This window comes from Betta splendens, chromosome 7, assembly GCF_900634795.4.
Source record: "Betta splendens chromosome 7, fBetSpl5.4, whole genome shotgun sequence".
Taxonomy (NCBI): Eukaryota; Metazoa; Chordata; class Actinopteri; order Anabantiformes; family Osphronemidae; genus Betta; species Betta splendens.
The window spans coordinates 9,106,106-9,124,277 of record NC_040887.2 but is presented as its reverse complement, the minus strand read 5'-3'; the positions used below and the strand labels follow the sequence as shown (position 1 = coordinate 9,124,277).

Below are 18,172 nucleotides of genomic sequence, written 5' to 3'. Positions count from 1 at the left end.
TTGAAGCACATTTGGAAAGGGCTCTAAAGCTCTTTAATAAAAACAGAAACCAGCAATATATAAAGTCAGCATCCAAAGTTGCTACCAGAACAAGCAAAAGCTGTGAAACTAGACTAACATACTAACAATGAAGTGAATACCAACCTATTCTACCATTTTGGTTTCCGCACAAGGTTTAGAAGCAGAGATGTTAACTTATGAAAATATAATCTAAAAGTGGATACAGGGAAAAACATTGTTCTGTGTATTATATCTAAAAATTAAGCCAAATATAATTTGAATTTACAAATGAAGCTCCCAATAAGCGCGACCTGAGCTGGCTGAGTGCAGCTGCTGCTCAGGCGTGAAGCTGAATCACATGACTTCGTAGCCACTGCGGATGCCTCTCATCAACATACAGGCGAACACAATGCCCATAATCTGCAAGGGAAACAGATGATTGACATTAGCATCTGTTTTTTTTTTAAGTTGCTAGTGTTATTCATGAGCCTTACAAAAGTAACCACATTTAAGTACTACTGACAGAATATGCTAGAATAAACGTGCGCTTCTACTTTTTTTTCCACCTGTTTGGTTACATACCTGCAGGAAAGCAATAATAAGAGCAGCAACTATGACCCACTGGATGTTGTCCTTCAGTATTTTCTCCAGAGCAACAGCACAACCCTGCAGCAGAAAAGCAGCAGTTTGAGACATATAGAGACGCCCCCAGGTGAAACATCTTACATCAGTTTTCGATGACATTTGCTTTACTTAATCTCCTTTGTACCCTAATGACGTACACACACAAGTATTTGCTCGGCTTTCTATGTAGTTGAATTATATGCCCTGTAAGGTCTTAACCTTGATGTGCTTCTGTTGGGAATTGGCCCTGTATAACTGAATAGAGTAGTATTCAAGTTTGTCATTACACATGTACAGTACATGGTCCTGTAGTATTTCTGCATTTGATCCATCCCCTGGGGGAGCAGTGGGCAGCCAATGAAAAGTGACCCACTACAGCCCTGAGCCAGATATGGCACAGGGTGCCTGTATTGGGTGTGTGTGCATCAACCTAATGGTGTTGTTGTGTTTGGGTCTAATATTTACTTTTCGTCTCGGCATTGCCACTTTACCTGCTGGTTGACTATAGCGGAGTCTTTCATGTGCCCGATTCCACAGTTGGTGGTGATGTTCACACAGCATGAGTCAGGCACGGAGTTTTGATCGGAGCGGAAGCCAATCCAGTCAGCAGAACTGTTCACACCACAGCACTTCCACTAGGAGAGAACATGAGTCAAATGGAAAACATTAATACACTCATGCCAGGTGGAAAGCCTCACAACCAATAAAAGAATATAACTTGTGTCAACAAGTGGTTGCAAATGGATTCTCACGCCTGGCAGCACCAGGATACAGCAGGATGCTGCAGCCTTATGTAAATATGCTTTCAGATTAAGTAAACTGAGAAGTGAACTGAACTCACGCTCTTCTGTATTTCATCCAAGCTTTTCCTGACTTCTGACGTGGTGTTGTACTTGGTAACCATGTCACTAAGGCTGTCCTGCACAACTTTTGAGATCTAGATGGGAGAAAAAAACAAAAAACAAACAAAAAAAAAAAAAACAGCAGACCTATGAATAAGTTAAGCCTCATAAATAACACACAGAATGAATTTTTACACTCACTTTATTCCTGAAGACATATCCAGTGATTACGGCAGCTATCTCCACAATGATGATCAGTGTGAGAAGGATAGCAAACTGGAAGAAACAGAAAACACACAGAATTAATATAACTAGTTCAACGTGATCGTAAATGGCAGAATTAGCAAACATTTTTACCATGGTGACCATGCAGTAGTTCTCCTTCCAGGCGCCGCAGCAGCCGAAGAAGGCGATGAAGAAAATCACCACTCCAACGACAATGAGGAGGATGGGAACTGCCGAGGATGATGTATCACTAATCATTAAGGATTTGTTCAGTCTCACCTGAACCACAACTCCCACCACAATCAATGCTAGGCCGCATATCTGTAAGAACAAAGGGATCATTTATTCTTCATATGGCTCTGGTTCAGGAGGGCAGGTACACAAACTGTATCAAACCTCCCTCTGTGCTCCCAATATTAAAGTGCTTCTCTGCTTTTAGCTGAATGTTTTCTCAGTTTGTTAACAGAGACCTGTTCCTCTGGGACGTCGCCACATGGACATTATGAAAAACATGATGGCAGAAGCGAAGGGTATCGCAAGAACACAAAAACAAAATGTCATCCATGTATCCATTAGAGAGGAGTTGTTGGGACTGTTTGTCAGGACTGAGGTGCCACGGCTAAAATCTAGTGTTTGGGTAAAACTTTAAATACTAATAAAATTAACTTATCTCACTTTAAACTGATGGCAAATTATTCCTTATGTAAAAACACATTGAATTAAATATATTATTACGTACATCATGATAAAGTGCTAAAAGATAAAAGTACTTGACCACTTTTTAATAAGAGTCATGAGAGTCTTTGCCGTCATTGGAAACCTTACTCACAAAGTGAGTAATTATCTGAACAGAAGGAAGTTGCAGCAGCGTTCGTTCCTGTATGTGGTGATCAACTGATGCACTGGGTGCTACTGTGGCTGGGGTGAGGTCTAGGTTCAGAGTCAAAGTAGACTCAACTGGGAAAAGGATTTAAAGAGAGCTGATAATGAATTGACTGTTCAAAAATAACTAACGTTACTTCTTATGCAGCTTTGCATACAATCATTTTAATGCTTGCACATGTGCTATAATAGACTCAGAAGATGACAGGATATGAGTGTGTCTAAATGAGGGTGTGACTGGTCAAGTGACAGATGACGGTACATGTGGGATGGAAAAGAAAAAAGAAAAACTTGCCACCCACACATCATAAACGAGTTATGATAAAACCCATAAACTGGTAAACTGCCAATAAATTAACATCAAATTAGGTCAATGAAAAGAAAATTCCTCCTACTGACCTTATATCACTCTCATTAAACAAGTCACCAATATGAGGCCAACCCACTTAAAGGTTATCAGCAAAGACTCGCTGATAAGCCAGCTGTGAACTGAGCATATCCAAGTGACGTAAACACAAGAGCCCCGGATACAGCTGCTCCTGGCCAAACTGGCCTTACCCGGTTAGAAACATATTTCCACTTAAAATACGATAGTCAGAATTAAAAAAAAAAAAGACACATCAGGAAGTGATTCAGCTGCTTTACAGCAAGATGACGCATCATCAGGCCACAGTATGTTCTTCGTACTAGTTGTCCACGCAGCTGGGCCCATTTCCTTGCTGCCGCCACCAATGTCAATATTTACGCTGGAGTCAAATAGGCGGCTAATGGTTGACTTAGCCACACATTAGGGAGTGAACAGGGCAGACAAACAGAGCGAAGACGCTCACATCAACCCCAGAACACAGTCAATACCGGAAAACAACAGGGGGTAAATGGCCACCGAGGTCCTCTATGCACATGTACGATTCGTTCAAGGGCTGTGCAGCATAACACACTAGGAAACTGCTTGGTCACACATGCACTTCCTCTCGTTCTCCATCAAATGTATTTTCTGTCTATGCTTGAATTTATTGTGCAATCTGCCCCAAGGTGGAGAACGGACTGGTATCCGGATCTGAGCCTCTTGGCAATGTGGTCACAAGACGCACATTCCATCATCAGAGCCGGCAAAGCTCCGGAACACATGGTGTGAAAGGGCGAACCGGTTTCCACAGAGAAGCCGTCGGGCTGGTCCAGGATGCGAGCGGGCTGCTCCGTGTTTTCGTTTGTCAACAGGTTCCCGAGCAGAACGTGGCCGCGTCCCATCATGTGATACACGGACGATTACACGCTGCACTTTAACTTTGGGAGTAGAGTAACACGCGTGACTCACGCCCCAAGTCACGCGGGCGGCAGGAAGCGCCACGGCCCATCCACACGGGAGAACGGTCCAGTCAGAGAGGTTCTGTTCTTATCGCGCTGTAAATGAGATGACCCGTTTTATCCCCCGCGTCGCTTTCGTTTTGGCGAGCGGTGCTTTCTCCGCACCAGCGCCTTTTGCAAGTAAACGCTTCACAAGCAGTGACCAGCTGTTACTTACCCAGAAAATGAAGTTGAAGAAGAAGAGCAGGTACTTCACACATTTCATTCCCCCTTCTACACCCATGGCTGCTGAAGTTCAATTGCCTGGAAGTAAAAAAATATATATTGGAACAATACGAAACAAAACTATTTTCCAGGCGGAACTATTGATCATGGAAGTTGTCGGAGCTGTAAAAACAGCTGCGGGACTGTGGAATGTGTGAGCCATTAATACCAGAGGCAGAGACGAGCATTCGCTTTTATTACACGCCGTTAGATCTGCGATCATGAAGCTGCCTTTGTTTGACCTAATTCACTTTACAGCGCTCGCGGCACCACACACTCGAACTTTATCAAAGTCCACAACCGCGACATTCTTGTCGGTGGCAAGAACAACTGTTACAGCAAACACGAGGAGCAGGTGTTAAAGTCTGTGACGTTCACGCTACCGCACAACACGGGCCTAAAGTTTAGAAAGGAAACAGCGCACGAACGCGTCACCTCGGAGACCCCACCGCAAATCAATGTCACTTTAGCCAACAATAGCAGCCTTGTCTCGGGGTAAATTACACAAACTAAGTTGTCTAAGTGAATCTTTAAACGTTTTATTATCGAATCAGTCTTAAATAAACATCTTAATTGTCTCCGTTTTTCATGAACGCAGCTCGCGTGGAGTAACGTTATTTTGTTGGGGGGAAAAATATAGTTTGCTAATTAAGTAGTCGACTATTCGGTTCAGAAACTTGTTAAAACCCGTTAGAACAAATAACAACGTTGAGTACTTACGTTTTTTGCGGCCTGCCTTTAGTTTGGGGCTTTTTAAGATCCTCCGTTGAAGGGTCGAAGACGACGTTATGTTGAAATTCAACTCTAACGCCTCTTTACCCTTAGCAGTTCCTCCCCCAGCCTCTTCGGAACGGGGAGGGGGTGTGTTGCTTTCAAGTCTCCTCGTTAAAACGGAACTTTCCCCTTTGACACTAACACTCCGCTGACTGCGGTACTGAAGTACACGGAAACGAAAGAGATGCGTAAAACCTTAACTGTCAGAATTTACGTCAGGAAACATTTTATTTTATTATTTTATGTAAGTTTGATAAGTAATTTACATATACTATTTTGTAAAATGACAGTTTGTTTTTACCAATCAACAACAGTGGCTGATGAGATTAATAAAAACAGAGCTAACTCCAACGCATCATATTTTTCTAATTTCCAGCTTGGTCCTCAGAAGAAGTCTTCTTACAATACAATGCAGCATATTTTAAAAGATTGTCTCTTCTTTATCACATTTAAAAACATTTATTTACAGCACAAATATTACTGTGTCAAAGTAACTCAACCCCCTGAAGTGTTTCCGCTTTCACACGCTCACGCCTCTAAGTGCAGGACAACTGTCTTCTTGTGTAACACCTTCAAGACAGTCACTGACACTAGCCCAGAATTTAGAAACAGTCAAATTGACTGACCATAATCTTGAGTAACTTCGTACTCACTGTGTTGCAGGCAGTTGCTGCAACACAGCGGCAACGCTAGTCACACAGTTGTGACTACGCTGTGGATTTGTCAGTGTTTGAGATAGAATTCATTTTTAAAAGCTTAAATCATGTGTGTGCAAAAATAAAATAACCTTAGTTGGTCTCAGTGCTTGAGTGTATGAAAATCAAACATCTAGTTGTGAACTAGTTTAATGTAAAACCTTCCTTGTTTAGTTCAGTTATGTTACTCAGAACTGGTAGAGGAATAACTGGTTCAAATGATTCATAATGTTAAGGTTTGTCACTTGACAATGATAACATCATGTATTGCAGCCATTTGACCAAAGGCTCTAATGAACATGCAGAAGTAGATCAGAGGTCTGGTGTTTAAAATGAAGCATGTGATCTGTTGTCAAATGTTTAACTCAATAAACCCTGTTGTTTTGTATCTGTATTGCGTGACTTTAAGTAAACTGGCCATAACATGCTTGCAGCAACATTTCATTATCATCATCTGTCTATTCAGTCAAACCTATATAAAAATCAGTTTGTCCAGCAGTCAGAGCAGCAGGGTTCAGTCAGGGTTAGTTCCTTTTTACCATGAAATATGATCTGCAAATGTGAGGGGCAGCTTTTCTCTAATCATTAGGTTGGTGGTTCATTTCCTTTCACACCCGGAAAAGTTTTTTTTTTTGTTTTAATGGCTTGGCACAATTTGATGACACATGATTGAAAACGCTCCAAATTGATCAAGAAAACGTTCCTAAACTACACCTAAATCTGAGTTTTCATACAACTCTGGTGAAACTTGATATTGTAATTCAGTTTTGCAAATATACAAATGCATTCAAATCTTAATATAAAAAGATATGTCATTTTTTCCCATATAGGTTTAAATTGATCTGGTAGCCTAAAAAGGCAAATAGAGAAGACAGTGACGCAGGACGCAGGCTACAGACGTTTAGTGCTGTGATTGGCTGAGCGACGTGTAACTCAACCGAGCAGAGAGAGAGGAAGAGGCGGGACAAGACGCCGGACAAGGGCAGTGCTCTCATCATGGCGGGAGGCATGAAAATCACAAGTGTTTTATTCGATACAAGTGCCAAGTTAATGCTTTTCATGGCGCTGCTCAGCTGTTTACCTCAACCCTCGCACCAGGGCACGGGTAAGTTGTGCTGATACGGTGCAGTAGCAGAAACATACGCGTAAATGTCACTTATTTAGAACAAATACCGCCGCTCAGGCTAATGCATGTTAGCTTGTGTTTGGGCTTCGATGTTGAGAAGTGTTAAAGCAGTTCGGCCTTTTTTTGTTCTCATGGCTTTTAAAGCTGTTCTAGATTTGTCACAATATAAATGAGTATATAACATTAATGTTAATAATTGACATTTGTCCTGTTTAATCAGTTTTATTGAGCCAAGTATGTAGCACATGTAAGGAATATGTTTTGGCAGATGCTGAGCATACATTTATGCCTGAGATCAACGCTCGTTGAGCCACTGAAAGAGTTGGTCAAACACAGTTGTAGTATTGTTAACCTATTAAACAACAATATAGTTATATATATATATATATATATATATATATATATATATATATATATATATATATATATATATATATAAACATAATAGCAGAAGCCCAGCCATGTCATGCCAGTGCATTTTATGATGATAAAAATCATCTTCCAAGCTTGATGCAAATGTAGTCTTACATGTACACTTCTACTTGTCACACACAGGCAATAAGCATCTAATAACTGACCTGCAGGATGGAGAAATGTATGTTATGACGGGGTCAAACAGGTTCTGTTACAAAAACCCCATGATGCCAACCTGGAGGCAAACATGGACAAGAATTCAAGTAAGTAACTTTAATACTGACAGCCTGGCACTATACAGGGTTCTGCTCTATGTTTATCCACTAAATGTTGTCAACAGTTGCCGTATAGAGGTATCACACAGATCTTACTAAATTTAATTTTGGAAAGAACATTCACTTGGTGCGTAATGACTGTGTCTGGCAGGTTAAAGTGTGGAGTTCAAATGTGTTCAAAGTGGAGATTGCGGAAGGTGAGGAGGAACTCCAGGAGTTGGAGGGCTTTAGTTTTTGGGGTTGGTTTCAGAGCTTGTTACGCGAGCAGCACAATGAAACCACCATTAACGTCAGTCTGTTTAGCAAGAGGACCTGCTTCAAGATCAATCCTGCTGACCAAACGCGATACACTGTCAAGCTCGTTCGCAGTAAGTCCTGAACGAACTCAGTTGCTCCTTCTTGACTGGTCACGTGGCTAATGTGATGTGGTCTTTCCTCGCAGAGTTTGATATTTACCTCTTCTTGGTATTCCTTGCTGGAGCGTTATTGTTTATCTTTGCAGATTCACTCAGCAGGTAATTGCATTTTTATGATAAAAAGTTCTAGTTTTTACACATATTACATACATGAATTTATTACATTTACAGGTATGATACCTCATTAATTATTGACACTCTTATGCAGGAGTCAAGTTTTTTTCTACTCTGCTGGGATGAGCACTGGCATGATTGCATCTCTCATCATCCTCTTTTTCATTTTGGCACGCTTTCTGCCAAAGGTAACATTTTATCGTCTTCAGGTTATGTGATTTTTGGCCTCATACCTTATTTCACCTTCTGTGTTTACTGCCTCCACAGAAAAGCCCTTTCTACGTGCTGATTGTTGGCGGCTGGTCATTATCTGTGTATGCCATTCAACTGGTCTGCAGGAACCTCAGCATAATTTTGCAAGAACACTGGCATGTGGCATTAGGTACAGCTTCTCTATAAATAAAAAAAACATATTAGTGAGTCCTTGGAACTGAAAGTGATCTAAGCAAGGTTTACAGTAGGCATGCTTAAATATAAAAAAATAAAAGCCTGACCGCTTCACTTTTAGCCAGGTGTTTGAATCACCAAAGGTTAAAATGTTACTTGCATGCCTGCATGAATGAATGACTGCAGGCCAGAAAGCATTGAAGCAAATAGCTAGAAACATTTCATGTTGGTGATTCAGCAATATAGAGTCAATGTGTTCCCAGAATTCTCTCCTGCATTTCTTCAACCCTGACAAAGTATTTCTATTTTTGACAGGTTATGTAGTAGTTGTGGGATTCGTCAGCTTCGCTGTATGTTATCGTTATGGCCCTCTAGTGGATGAGAAGAACATTAACATTTTGTCATGGACCCTGCAGCTGTTTGGACTGCTCTTCATTTATTTAGGGATTCAAATTCAGCAAGTTGCATTTGCCATTATTGTGGCAGCTTTGTTCTCGAAGAATCTGGAGTACCCTGTCTACATGGCAGTCACTGCATGGAGGTGAGTGTCACAGTGTAGACAGAAGGTGGCATAAGAGGACTGTACTTCACAGGTTTGAATGGTGCTCTGATTGCTGTTAGACAACATTAGCTGCTTTAGAAATGTTTTTGACACTACACAGTCTCACGGATTACTTCTTGTTTGTTATTTTATAACTTGGCATGGCCTAAGTCACTGAAGCCACTAGCAGTATTTCTATTCAGTTCATATAAATAACATAATTGAGCACTCGTTCTTTTGTGCAGGAAAGCTAGACAGTACATTTACTGGAAGCCAAAGCCATATCGCCTGTTGACTGAAGAGGAGTATCAGAAGCAGGGGGAAGAAGAGACTCGACATGCACTTGAAGAGCTGAGGAAGTTCTGCAACAGCCCGGAGTTCAGTCCGTGGAAGGCCGTGTCCAGGCTTCAGTCCCCAAAAAGGTCATTTAAAAAAGTTTTGTACTGCCCTCATTCCATGCAAAAAGTACCTTGCAGCTGAGATTCATATAAAACTCCGGCTATTCCACTGCACTCAATTAAATTGCTGTCAGAGTTAGTCTGTTAAGTGAGGAAGTGTGTGAAATAAATAGCTTCATAGCAACATCATATATAGGTGTTCAACATTACATATCCATTATTCTGTTTGTTACACAATGTTATTCCACTTCTATGGCTGTAATTTACAGGTTTGCTGATTTTATTGAAGGGTCCCCTCACTTGATGCCAAATGAGGTGTCTGTCCATGCGCAGGAATATGGCTTTGGAGGAGCTTTTTTTGAGGATGAATTTTTTGACACAGACGATGAGGAAGAGGATCTGAAACCTATGATGAAACCGGAGTGAGACTTCAGTGTTGAAGATGTGACCTGCCCTTCAGGGAAATTTTTAGGGAAGAGCTCGCCAAGGCTCAACGTCCAGCCTGACCTCCAGCAATGCAGTGTCGAGGCTGAAAACCCTGGAGTGTCATTTCAGCCATAGGAGTCGCTCCCTGTTTTGGCTGTCAACAGTATTGACTGAGTAGCAAAAAGAACGTTAGCAATTTAGTTTAAATAATATTCATTAAAGCAAGATCTGTTTTTAAGGGAATAAGTGATTTATACTTGTTGACTGGAAGCTGAAGGAGGTCAAGGAAGTGAACTTTTATGGTGTGATTGTAGTTTGGCGTTCTTGCGTCATAAATTTAAAAAAGGGTTTTAGTTTTCAAGTTATTTTACTGTATGTGAACAGCCTCTTGGCGTGAGGTGGGCTCAGTGCAATCACAACATCCAGATTACATTAGTGGCCACTTTGGTAAATTTGAAACTTTCTGCTCAGGGGAGGAAGATTTTGGTTTGTTATTCACATTGCCACTAGATTCAATGACTATAACTTTAATGATGTGCTCCAACATATGTGTAATAAAAATATATTTGAGCACTTGCATGTGTTATAATTGTATATAATTATTTGATAAAAAATTTTGAGCTGGTATTTGTATTGTATATGTTCACAAGATTTTGGTACACAAGTGTGTACTTTATTAACAGCAAACTATTTTAATGAAAGGGACAAAGATTATTTTCAGTGGCACAAATTTCAAAATATGACCAGGGTATAAAATATAATGCAACATAATCACTACCTGCAGTATACAGTCATTAATTCCTAATACATTTGTAAACCTGTTGCCTGATAAATACTGGCTCTGAATGCTGAACGAACCTGTACTCATAGCTTGAATAACTACTTTTACTGACAAAAATATTAAGATACTTGATCAACACCTTACTGCATCTCTATGTGCATCTTAATCGCTGTGAATGATTTTGTCAATATTTCAGATCTGCACAGTCCAAAGTGACGTTTCCAAACATGGTAAAAATGGTCATTCGGGGACATATTAGTCACCAGCAGACTTATCAGGAGACAGCAAGAGGCGCTTATTACACAACCCGTAGGAGGAAGATGAAAAGGAACCTGTGGAATATCCCACCAGAAACAGCAGGGAGCTTGTGTTGAACACTTGCATAAGCAGTGTTCGCTTAAAAGAGCCACAGAAAATGGTTTGAATTGGTTTGTTTGGGAAATGAATCACTCTAAGTCAACATAATGAATGACACCTTTTTCTTCCCCCTCTCAGTTATCTGGAATCCTACATTCAACACCCACACCACGCCTCCACAGCAGCCTGAATGGGTTGCTCAATATCGTGGACAGGGCCCAGAATAGGCAACACCTGAATGATGTAAGAATCCACATGTAGTAGGTCTAATATGACATTAAGGGTTACTCAGTTCATATTAAATGTTAAAGCAGAACAGGAAAACTGCAGTGGATAAGAATTTCCTGTTCACCTTTTAGCTTCAGCTTTTTACAGGCAGCTTTCACTATATGCTGCAGCAAAAACCACAGCGTTCACTTTTCCTACACAGGTGTCATCGAACCATATCTAATATGTTGGGGACAGGGTGACATTTAACCCAGTCTCCATCCAACCACTACCTTCCTTACATTAATGCCTTTGTCCTTACAACACGTGACGGCAGGGGAACACGCTTGCAAATAATTACACTCCACTGCAGTGTGTAGTTGAAACAGCTGATACAGCTAGCATGATTTGCATGTGTTTCCCAGGGTTTGGTTGGCATAATCAGCAGTGTATTCACATGCACATGATTCCGCCTTTCCTTTGTACTAGTTTCCAAAAAACATACGTCACAAACAGGGAAACCTCGCTGCAATGCAAACACGACCACAGTGAATGCGGAAGGGGGGGAATCCCTTGGATATATGAACATATTGCAAACACTGTGACAGCCCACCTATGGTGACTTCATGTAAAGTGGCTGGAGTTCCCCGCAGCTTGCAAAGTGGCTTTTCCAAAACTGATCACAGGTTCCTATAAGCCCCCACAAAAACTCATGTTGCAGTTTTTCAACCGACCAGAGTCAAAATTGAACACACCTGTTCATTAAATAAAACATCCAGTAATTCAGATGATTGCACGTATCACTCTGTAGCAAGACAAGAACTGCAGTGTTTATTGTGAACATGTACATGCATCCTGCAAGTATATCCTTCATAGTAAACCAAGAAAGTAACGTGACAAAAATGGCCTCGTGCCTTAGAATGCGACTAGACAGTTGTAGAGATATGCTGCAGTCAGAAGAACTACATGAAGGTGACATGGATGAAGAAACATGACATGCATGTAGTGCCATGCACTTTCTCAAAGACAAAGACTAATTATATATATGTTTTGGTGATCATCAGTAATGTCAGTACAGAAAAAAATACTTTCATAAAACACCAGTGCATTTACTTTCAGGCTGTAGAAGATGGTACAAGCTGCAAGTTTGTACTCCTCACAGTCGGTACAGTGATGACAGATCAATAGACGCTCTTCCAATGCTAAACATAAAACAGCACAACAGGGAACCTTAAGTCCAGCGTGGGTGCTCATTCAGTACTTATTGATCCCAAATATTCGTACACCATGAAACTGAGGCAACTTTGGGAGGAGAACACTGAGGAGGGAGCACGTGTTAATTAGGAAATGTGTTGGATCATATTTTGTGTAGAAACTGGCCAGAATATACCTGCAGAAAGAAGAACACCGTGTGAAACATTTCTGCTGAAGCTGTGATAGTACATTATAAGCAATGAATGAGATTTTTTGAGTGACAAATATGGCATTTGTTGTTTTTGTAACATCTTTCTGAGAATATTAGTAAACTGAGCACAATAACATTAAATGCATATTGGTTAATTGTAAGAAAGCTTTCTGTGACACCAGGCATCAATCAAAAAGTAATTTTTTGCAACAATGTCTGCAGATTAAATGAACCTCGTGCACGAGCAGACAATATGCAAGTAAAGAGTAGTAACATTAGGACTAAAATCATTCCTTCTTTCTGCTCCTCTACATGCATGCAAAATTTGCAGGATCACCAAAAATACTATGATTTGTTTTGTGGGAAACCTTAATATTGCTACAAATGTTTCTCTTGATTAAGAAAATGTTAAGATCTTTAAGTCAATAGCAAACTGGCTCATAAAGTCAGAAATTACTCCTACATTATCAGGTAAAAGAATGAATGTATTATAGGAACAGGATACTGGACCCAAAGGTGGCACCCACTCACTTGAATAAAAATGCTTTCCTGGTGCATAAGCTAAACAAATTTGCTCGATTCCAGATTTACTTCTGCAATTTGCAGCCCACTGCACCATAATGTGTACACGCATGTCTTAACTGGTGAGGCTGCAGACATTACATGATGGCATATTATGTAGCCATTAGGTTATTATTATAGGCATCTAAAAGGAAGAGAGATGAGTCCACTAGAAGTATGTACTAATATAATAAGTATATACTAATTTAAAGTATAAACACAAAATAGTAACAGGAAAACATTATTCTGCCAGCAACAAGTGAGAAAATCATCTTGTTGCAGCTGTGCTTTCTTAAGTTACTTGTTGGAGATCAAAAATCAGCTAATGACTTCCATTATCAAGCACAAAAACAAGGACACCCGTATCATTCAATGAATACTTACTTAGCTATAAGAATAACATAGACCTGACCTGCACAGACGTACAGTTCAGGGGCCCTACAAAGAGAATACAATCATACACACTTACAGGACAATTGGTGAGATGGTGAGGAATTTGCGTGAAGATGTGAATTGGACGCCGTAGTCCATCTGCTCCCAGTGTGTAAGCAGGCGCGCTTTGCCTTGGTCTGGTGTCTCAAAGGGAGTACCCTTCACTGTGTGTAGAAACAGGTACATCACCTGAGCAGAGCAAAAATGGAGAAGAATTCTTAGATCAGCATCAGCAAATGTGCCATACTTGCTTATTATTTAGGCAATTGATATTTTACAGAAACAGCTGCAGGCAGTTGTGATAAAAAATATGAAATTATGACAATAACAATTTTCTTCTATTAATTCTCAGCAGCTTTGCTTCGCCTTATCAACAGACACAATCAAATAAAGTATAGAACTAGTGGTCTTCACAGAACTTTGACCGACCAGATTGTGGATGACATTGGTGAGGGTCCAGACGAGCGGCACAGTGAAGAAGGGAATGCTGAGGAGGATGATGTGCAACACAATGGTCAGGAGCAGATAGGTGAGCCAGATCCCCCTGCTGTTCATCACCCGTGTGTTGGGGTTCACCTCACTGTGAGCTACGCCCACATTCATCCTGACACCAGACGGAGAAGTAAACACAACCTGAATTACAATGTCAGGCTAATACAAATAACACATGAGCTGTAATGAAGGATGTATAATAAATACCACTGAATCAGACTCCATTTACCCTTTGATCATAAATTTTGTTTGTTTTGTATCCTGAGGCCCCAGTCAATGTGCAGCATCTTTGTTGTGTGATTATTGCCCCATCTGATAACAAGCAACACGTGTTTATCGGCAAACACGTCTCTCCTGTTCGTAACATGCAGCGGATGGATTTTCCACAGCTGATGTACAGTTAGGATCTCCACCATGGAGCCTGTGGGCGACAGCCGGCCCTCAGGGTATGTTCATGGCACAGAATATGGAAACCTTGTGGCTGATCCCTGATGCACACACTAGCCTGCTGTTTTTAAGGCTAATCAATCACATTAGGAGACTTTAAGACTGCGACTACAAATAAGTGGCCGTGCTACACGACCTGATTCCTCGTCTTAAGGTCAGATAGGGGCTCTGAAGTAAAGGCTGCTGGTCCCAACAGCGTAAACAATACTGTGGAAATGACTCCGCCCATGTGAACTGTTCTGGGTGAGAAAACACGCGCTTCCTCTAGCACGACATCACTCAGCTAAGTTGCATCTACCGGCAACATTCTGCTACTAACGGGGCCAAAAAAAGTTGGAAAGTAAAATAAAAGGTCTCATGAGGCTATAGCTGACAATGACATGATGATAAATTAGCGTCTAGATAATTTAGTTTCACGTCTACGTATGCTAGCTTACAGCTGCTATCTACAGTGTGTCAAGCTAACATTATGCTAAATTTACGGTAAATGTGATGTAAAGGTTTCAGGCGAAAAGGTAAAAACAATGAAGGCTAAATGCTTCTGTTAAAGTATGAACAGGTGGCCATATGCCGTATTTCGAGGTTTAAACATTTACATTTCAGCGCAGCGAACTTTACCTTCAAACGTTGTGGGAGCGCACCAGGAATTTCCTTGTTGTTTCTGTAACTCCGCCCTCGCTGGACCGGGGCTGGATCCTGCGCTGCAGCGGGCACCGGTCAAAAACTCCGACTCCATCGGCACATAAACAGGTAAACGCAGCGAATACAGCTGTCCTCCAAGAAAATCCCACTCGGTGTGAACAATAGTTTAACACTTCCATTAATTCCCATAAAATAAATTCCACCAGCATACGAAGAGACAGGAAAGAATATTTCGACTCTGCTTTTGAGGTTTTACAACTTTCACCCAGGCCACAAAGACTTTCAGTTGAGCCTTTATTTCCCTCGTGGATCTTAAATAATCTAAACAGTAGATTCACACGTGGTTTGCAGGGTTTTAATGCATCTAAGCCTATATAAATTCTTCCATTTGACTCTTAACATTTTTATTCGTGCCTGTGGTTTATTGCGTAGTGACTGCTGCAAAAAAATATGTAAATACACGTGGAAATACTTTTTTTTCATTACATGTACAACCAGGTTTGAAAATATTGCATGGAGTGTCTTAAATACTGCACAGTGAGGCGATTACAGCAAGAGCATAGCGCAAATAAAGTTCAGTATTGTGGGTTTAAAAAAGAGAGTGATGAGTGAGTGAGTGAGTGAGTGAGTGAGTGAGTGAGTGAGTGAGTGAGTGAGTGACAGTGACTAATGGATTATTCTGTTATTATTACTTTAGATGTACACTTTACTGTAATCATCAGATTTATCTATAGGTTGCAAATTCTTAAATATTTTTGTTATTACTGCTTGTATGATCCTTAGTGTACAGTAACTCTGGCAGATATGTTATTTTGTTTGTTTAGAACATATAGATTGCAAACCATTGACTCTACCTGGTCCATTACATAACACTAACGGTGATCAACATAACACCTGTCATTATCTTGCCATCATTCTTGGAAAGTCTGCTTTATAGTAATAAAGTCTGCTGTAATGAATCATTTCCCCCTTTGCAGGACACCATGGCCTGACTCTTCACCTGCACATGTAAACGAGAACTCTGGAGTTTTTACCACAAGATTCCTGTGTGTTGGATATGATGACGGGTTGAATAAATTCTGGATAAAGAGAACAGACTTCCTTGTTGAGCAACCCAGTACGTTTACACTGAGGTCATAGCTACTTCCTCTTCCACATTAAACGTGACACCTTCCTTTTTTTTTTTTTTTTGGCTTTGAACAGTGGAGTGTCATCATCACTGTAAGAAGAAACTGAAGTGAGCACATCTGGCTGGGAGGAAGTATGCAGGAAGTTGTAGACCTGGAGTGTTTTAGGAAAGCACAGCTTCCTCCTTAACTCAACACATTTGTGTGGCTTATGTTTTGGAAATTTATTTTAAGTGCCAGTAACTTCTTATCTTTCCTTACTGCGGGATTATTGATTGTTTATTGTGATTGTTTTCTTTGGAAGGAACCATAACCATGTGACATAACTCATGAAGCATTGATTATTTTTTTATTGTGAGAAAAACAATAACATGTATACATAGATAATGTAAATACAGAGGCTAATTGGATTCTAATAAATAATGAAAAATAAATACAATAAATACAAATTGAATAAATAGAAGAGTTAGATTAACAATTCCATGGGAAATACATTTTACGCATATGTTTTAAAAACCAGAGTGCAAACACTGTTGTACAGTAGCTGAGCCTGATCAATATGATCAAAGACAGGATAGTTTGCATGCTTCACGGGCGCGTGTCAACACTGAAGACCCGCTGACCTACATGCACCTGTGAGCGGAGCCCCCCGTGTGATTGGAAGGATCTCCAACAGCGAAGACGCGCGCGGTGAGGATGGAGAAGGAGAAGAGTCTGTCCATGGTGTACTGGCACAGCAGAACCTCCTGCCAGCCGGGGATGGAGCGAATCTCTTCGATGCTGTTGTGCTGAAATAAAATAAAATAAAACAAAATGCATAATTCGAACACATGCTATACCTTTGAGAAGAATTGAATAGTTCAGTCTTGTACCTTTTCATAAGCATTGCCTCCCCTCGACTTCACACACGTGCTGATGTCTTGTTGCAGTCTCTGTATCGCCGGCTCCACGTCGCGGACACGTGCCGCGCAGCTTGCGAACACCGCCACCCTCTCCACCGCAGATTTGTAGCTCGCGAGCACGTCGAGGATCTTCCCGACACACGTCTGAGCGAGCGGAGAGCAATACAGTGAGAAACTGCGCGCGGCACAGGCGCGTTAACGGCGTCGTGCGTGTCTCGGGCGCTTACGGCGGAGTCCCGTTTGAGCGCCTCCGGGTCGCACATGTCTCTGGACTCCATCCAAGCAAGTGATGTGGAGAAATCCGTCACGTCTTTGGACCCGTTTCGCGCCTGAAACAAGACGACTCAGTTCAAATCAAAAAGAACCTATGCTTGTTTTACTCTACCACCACGACCAGATCTCCCCTTAAAAGCAACGCACCGTTATAAACGCATTTCTGGCAACTTGATTAAGCTCCAAAGAGCTGCTCCGCGCGTCGGCGCACGCATCGTGCGGATGGAAACCGGCGGGAGCGCCGGACGCGGCTGTGACGAGCAGAAGAGCGGCAACGGTGGTGAGAGAGAGATGCATGGTGGGCGTCAGTCGGCTACGGTGAGTGAGTCCCGCGGTGCGCTCGCCTCTGTGATGTGGCAGTAATGAATGTTGTGGGCCTGAGTTGTGCCTGTTTTATGCGTAGGCTGTGACTAACCGGGGTTTTCATGGGCATCCCTCTCAGGTGAGTTCATGCTAAGTGCAAATCACTTCAGAGCGTAGTACAGGAAGGATGGGGGTTTTAACAAATGACAACACATGAGAAGGAAATTAATGTTTTTTTTTTACGACCGGTGCTTGTTAATCTTCATTAGCGTGTTATACCAATTAAACAGGATTGATTTAATCAGGTTTCACACCTGGCTGTGCGGAGGAAGTGAGATTAACCTTAACGCTTCTGGGCCATAATTAACCTCAAATGTTTCTCATAGATGGGACAAACTTTCCATTTGTATCCACGAGCAGCCCCTTTTCACTACCAGTGAAAACCCTTTCAAAACTGTTCATCAGAAGTTGTTCTTCAAAGCAAGGGAAGACATTATATAGATAATTCAGACTTCCTCCTACTTTCCCATTTTAC

General features: G+C 41.3%; 3 protein-coding genes and 1 long non-coding RNA gene across 5 annotated transcripts; 2 read left to right on the top strand and 2 right to left on the bottom strand.

Moving 5' to 3' along the window:
- Window positions 1–10: 10 nt before the first annotated feature.
- cd63 (CD63 molecule) lies at window positions 11–5,016 on the bottom strand. The gene is made up of 8 exons (XM_029156047.3): window positions 4,863–5,016; window positions 4,096–4,181; window positions 1,824–2,012; window positions 1,668–1,742; window positions 1,466–1,561; window positions 1,116–1,259; window positions 583–666; window positions 11–420 (listed from the first exon to the last, which is right to left on the bottom strand). The coding sequence occupies exons 2-8, from the start codon at window positions 4,159–4,161 to the stop codon at window positions 355–357; spliced, it is 720 nt and encodes a 239-aa protein (XP_029011880.1). The 5' UTR covers window positions 4,162–4,181; window positions 4,863–5,016; the 3' UTR covers window positions 11–354.
- Window positions 5,017–6,131: 1,115 nt separating this feature from the next.
- On the top strand, window positions 6,132–10,621 carry nemp1 (nuclear envelope integral membrane protein 1). Of its 2 annotated transcripts, none has more exons than XM_029157067.3 (9): window positions 6,132–6,716; window positions 7,293–7,414; window positions 7,578–7,794; window positions 7,869–7,941; window positions 8,051–8,144; window positions 8,224–8,338; window positions 8,659–8,884; window positions 9,130–9,306; window positions 9,572–10,621. In XM_029157067.3, the coding sequence occupies exons 1-9, from the start codon at window positions 6,608–6,610 to the stop codon at window positions 9,594–9,596; spliced, it is 1,158 nt and encodes a 385-aa protein (XP_029012900.1). In that variant the 5' UTR covers window positions 6,132–6,607; the 3' UTR covers window positions 9,597–10,621. The 2 variants fall into 2 exon arrangements, with proteins under 2 accessions (XP_029012900.1, XP_029012899.1); XM_029157066.3 differs by having other exon boundaries at window positions 6,135–6,716; window positions 9,552–10,621.
- Window positions 10,622–11,853: 1,232 nt separating this feature from the next.
- ormdl2 (ORMDL sphingolipid biosynthesis regulator 2) lies at window positions 11,854–15,146 on the bottom strand. The gene is made up of 4 exons (XM_029157068.3): window positions 15,009–15,146; window positions 13,881–14,055; window positions 13,489–13,640; window positions 11,854–12,443 (listed from the first exon to the last, which is right to left on the bottom strand). The coding sequence occupies exons 2-4, from the start codon at window positions 14,052–14,054 to the stop codon at window positions 12,308–12,310; spliced, it is 462 nt and encodes a 153-aa protein (XP_029012901.1). The 5' UTR covers window position 14,055; window positions 15,009–15,146; the 3' UTR covers window positions 11,854–12,307.
- On the top strand, window positions 14,628–16,336 carry LOC114859140 (uncharacterized). Its single transcript, XR_003786469.3, has 3 exons — window positions 14,628–14,905; window positions 14,994–15,140; window positions 16,010–16,336. It is a non-coding gene; the product is annotated as an uncharacterized LOC114859140 (long non-coding RNA).
- The last annotated feature ends 1,836 nt before the right edge of the window (window positions 16,337–18,172 follow it).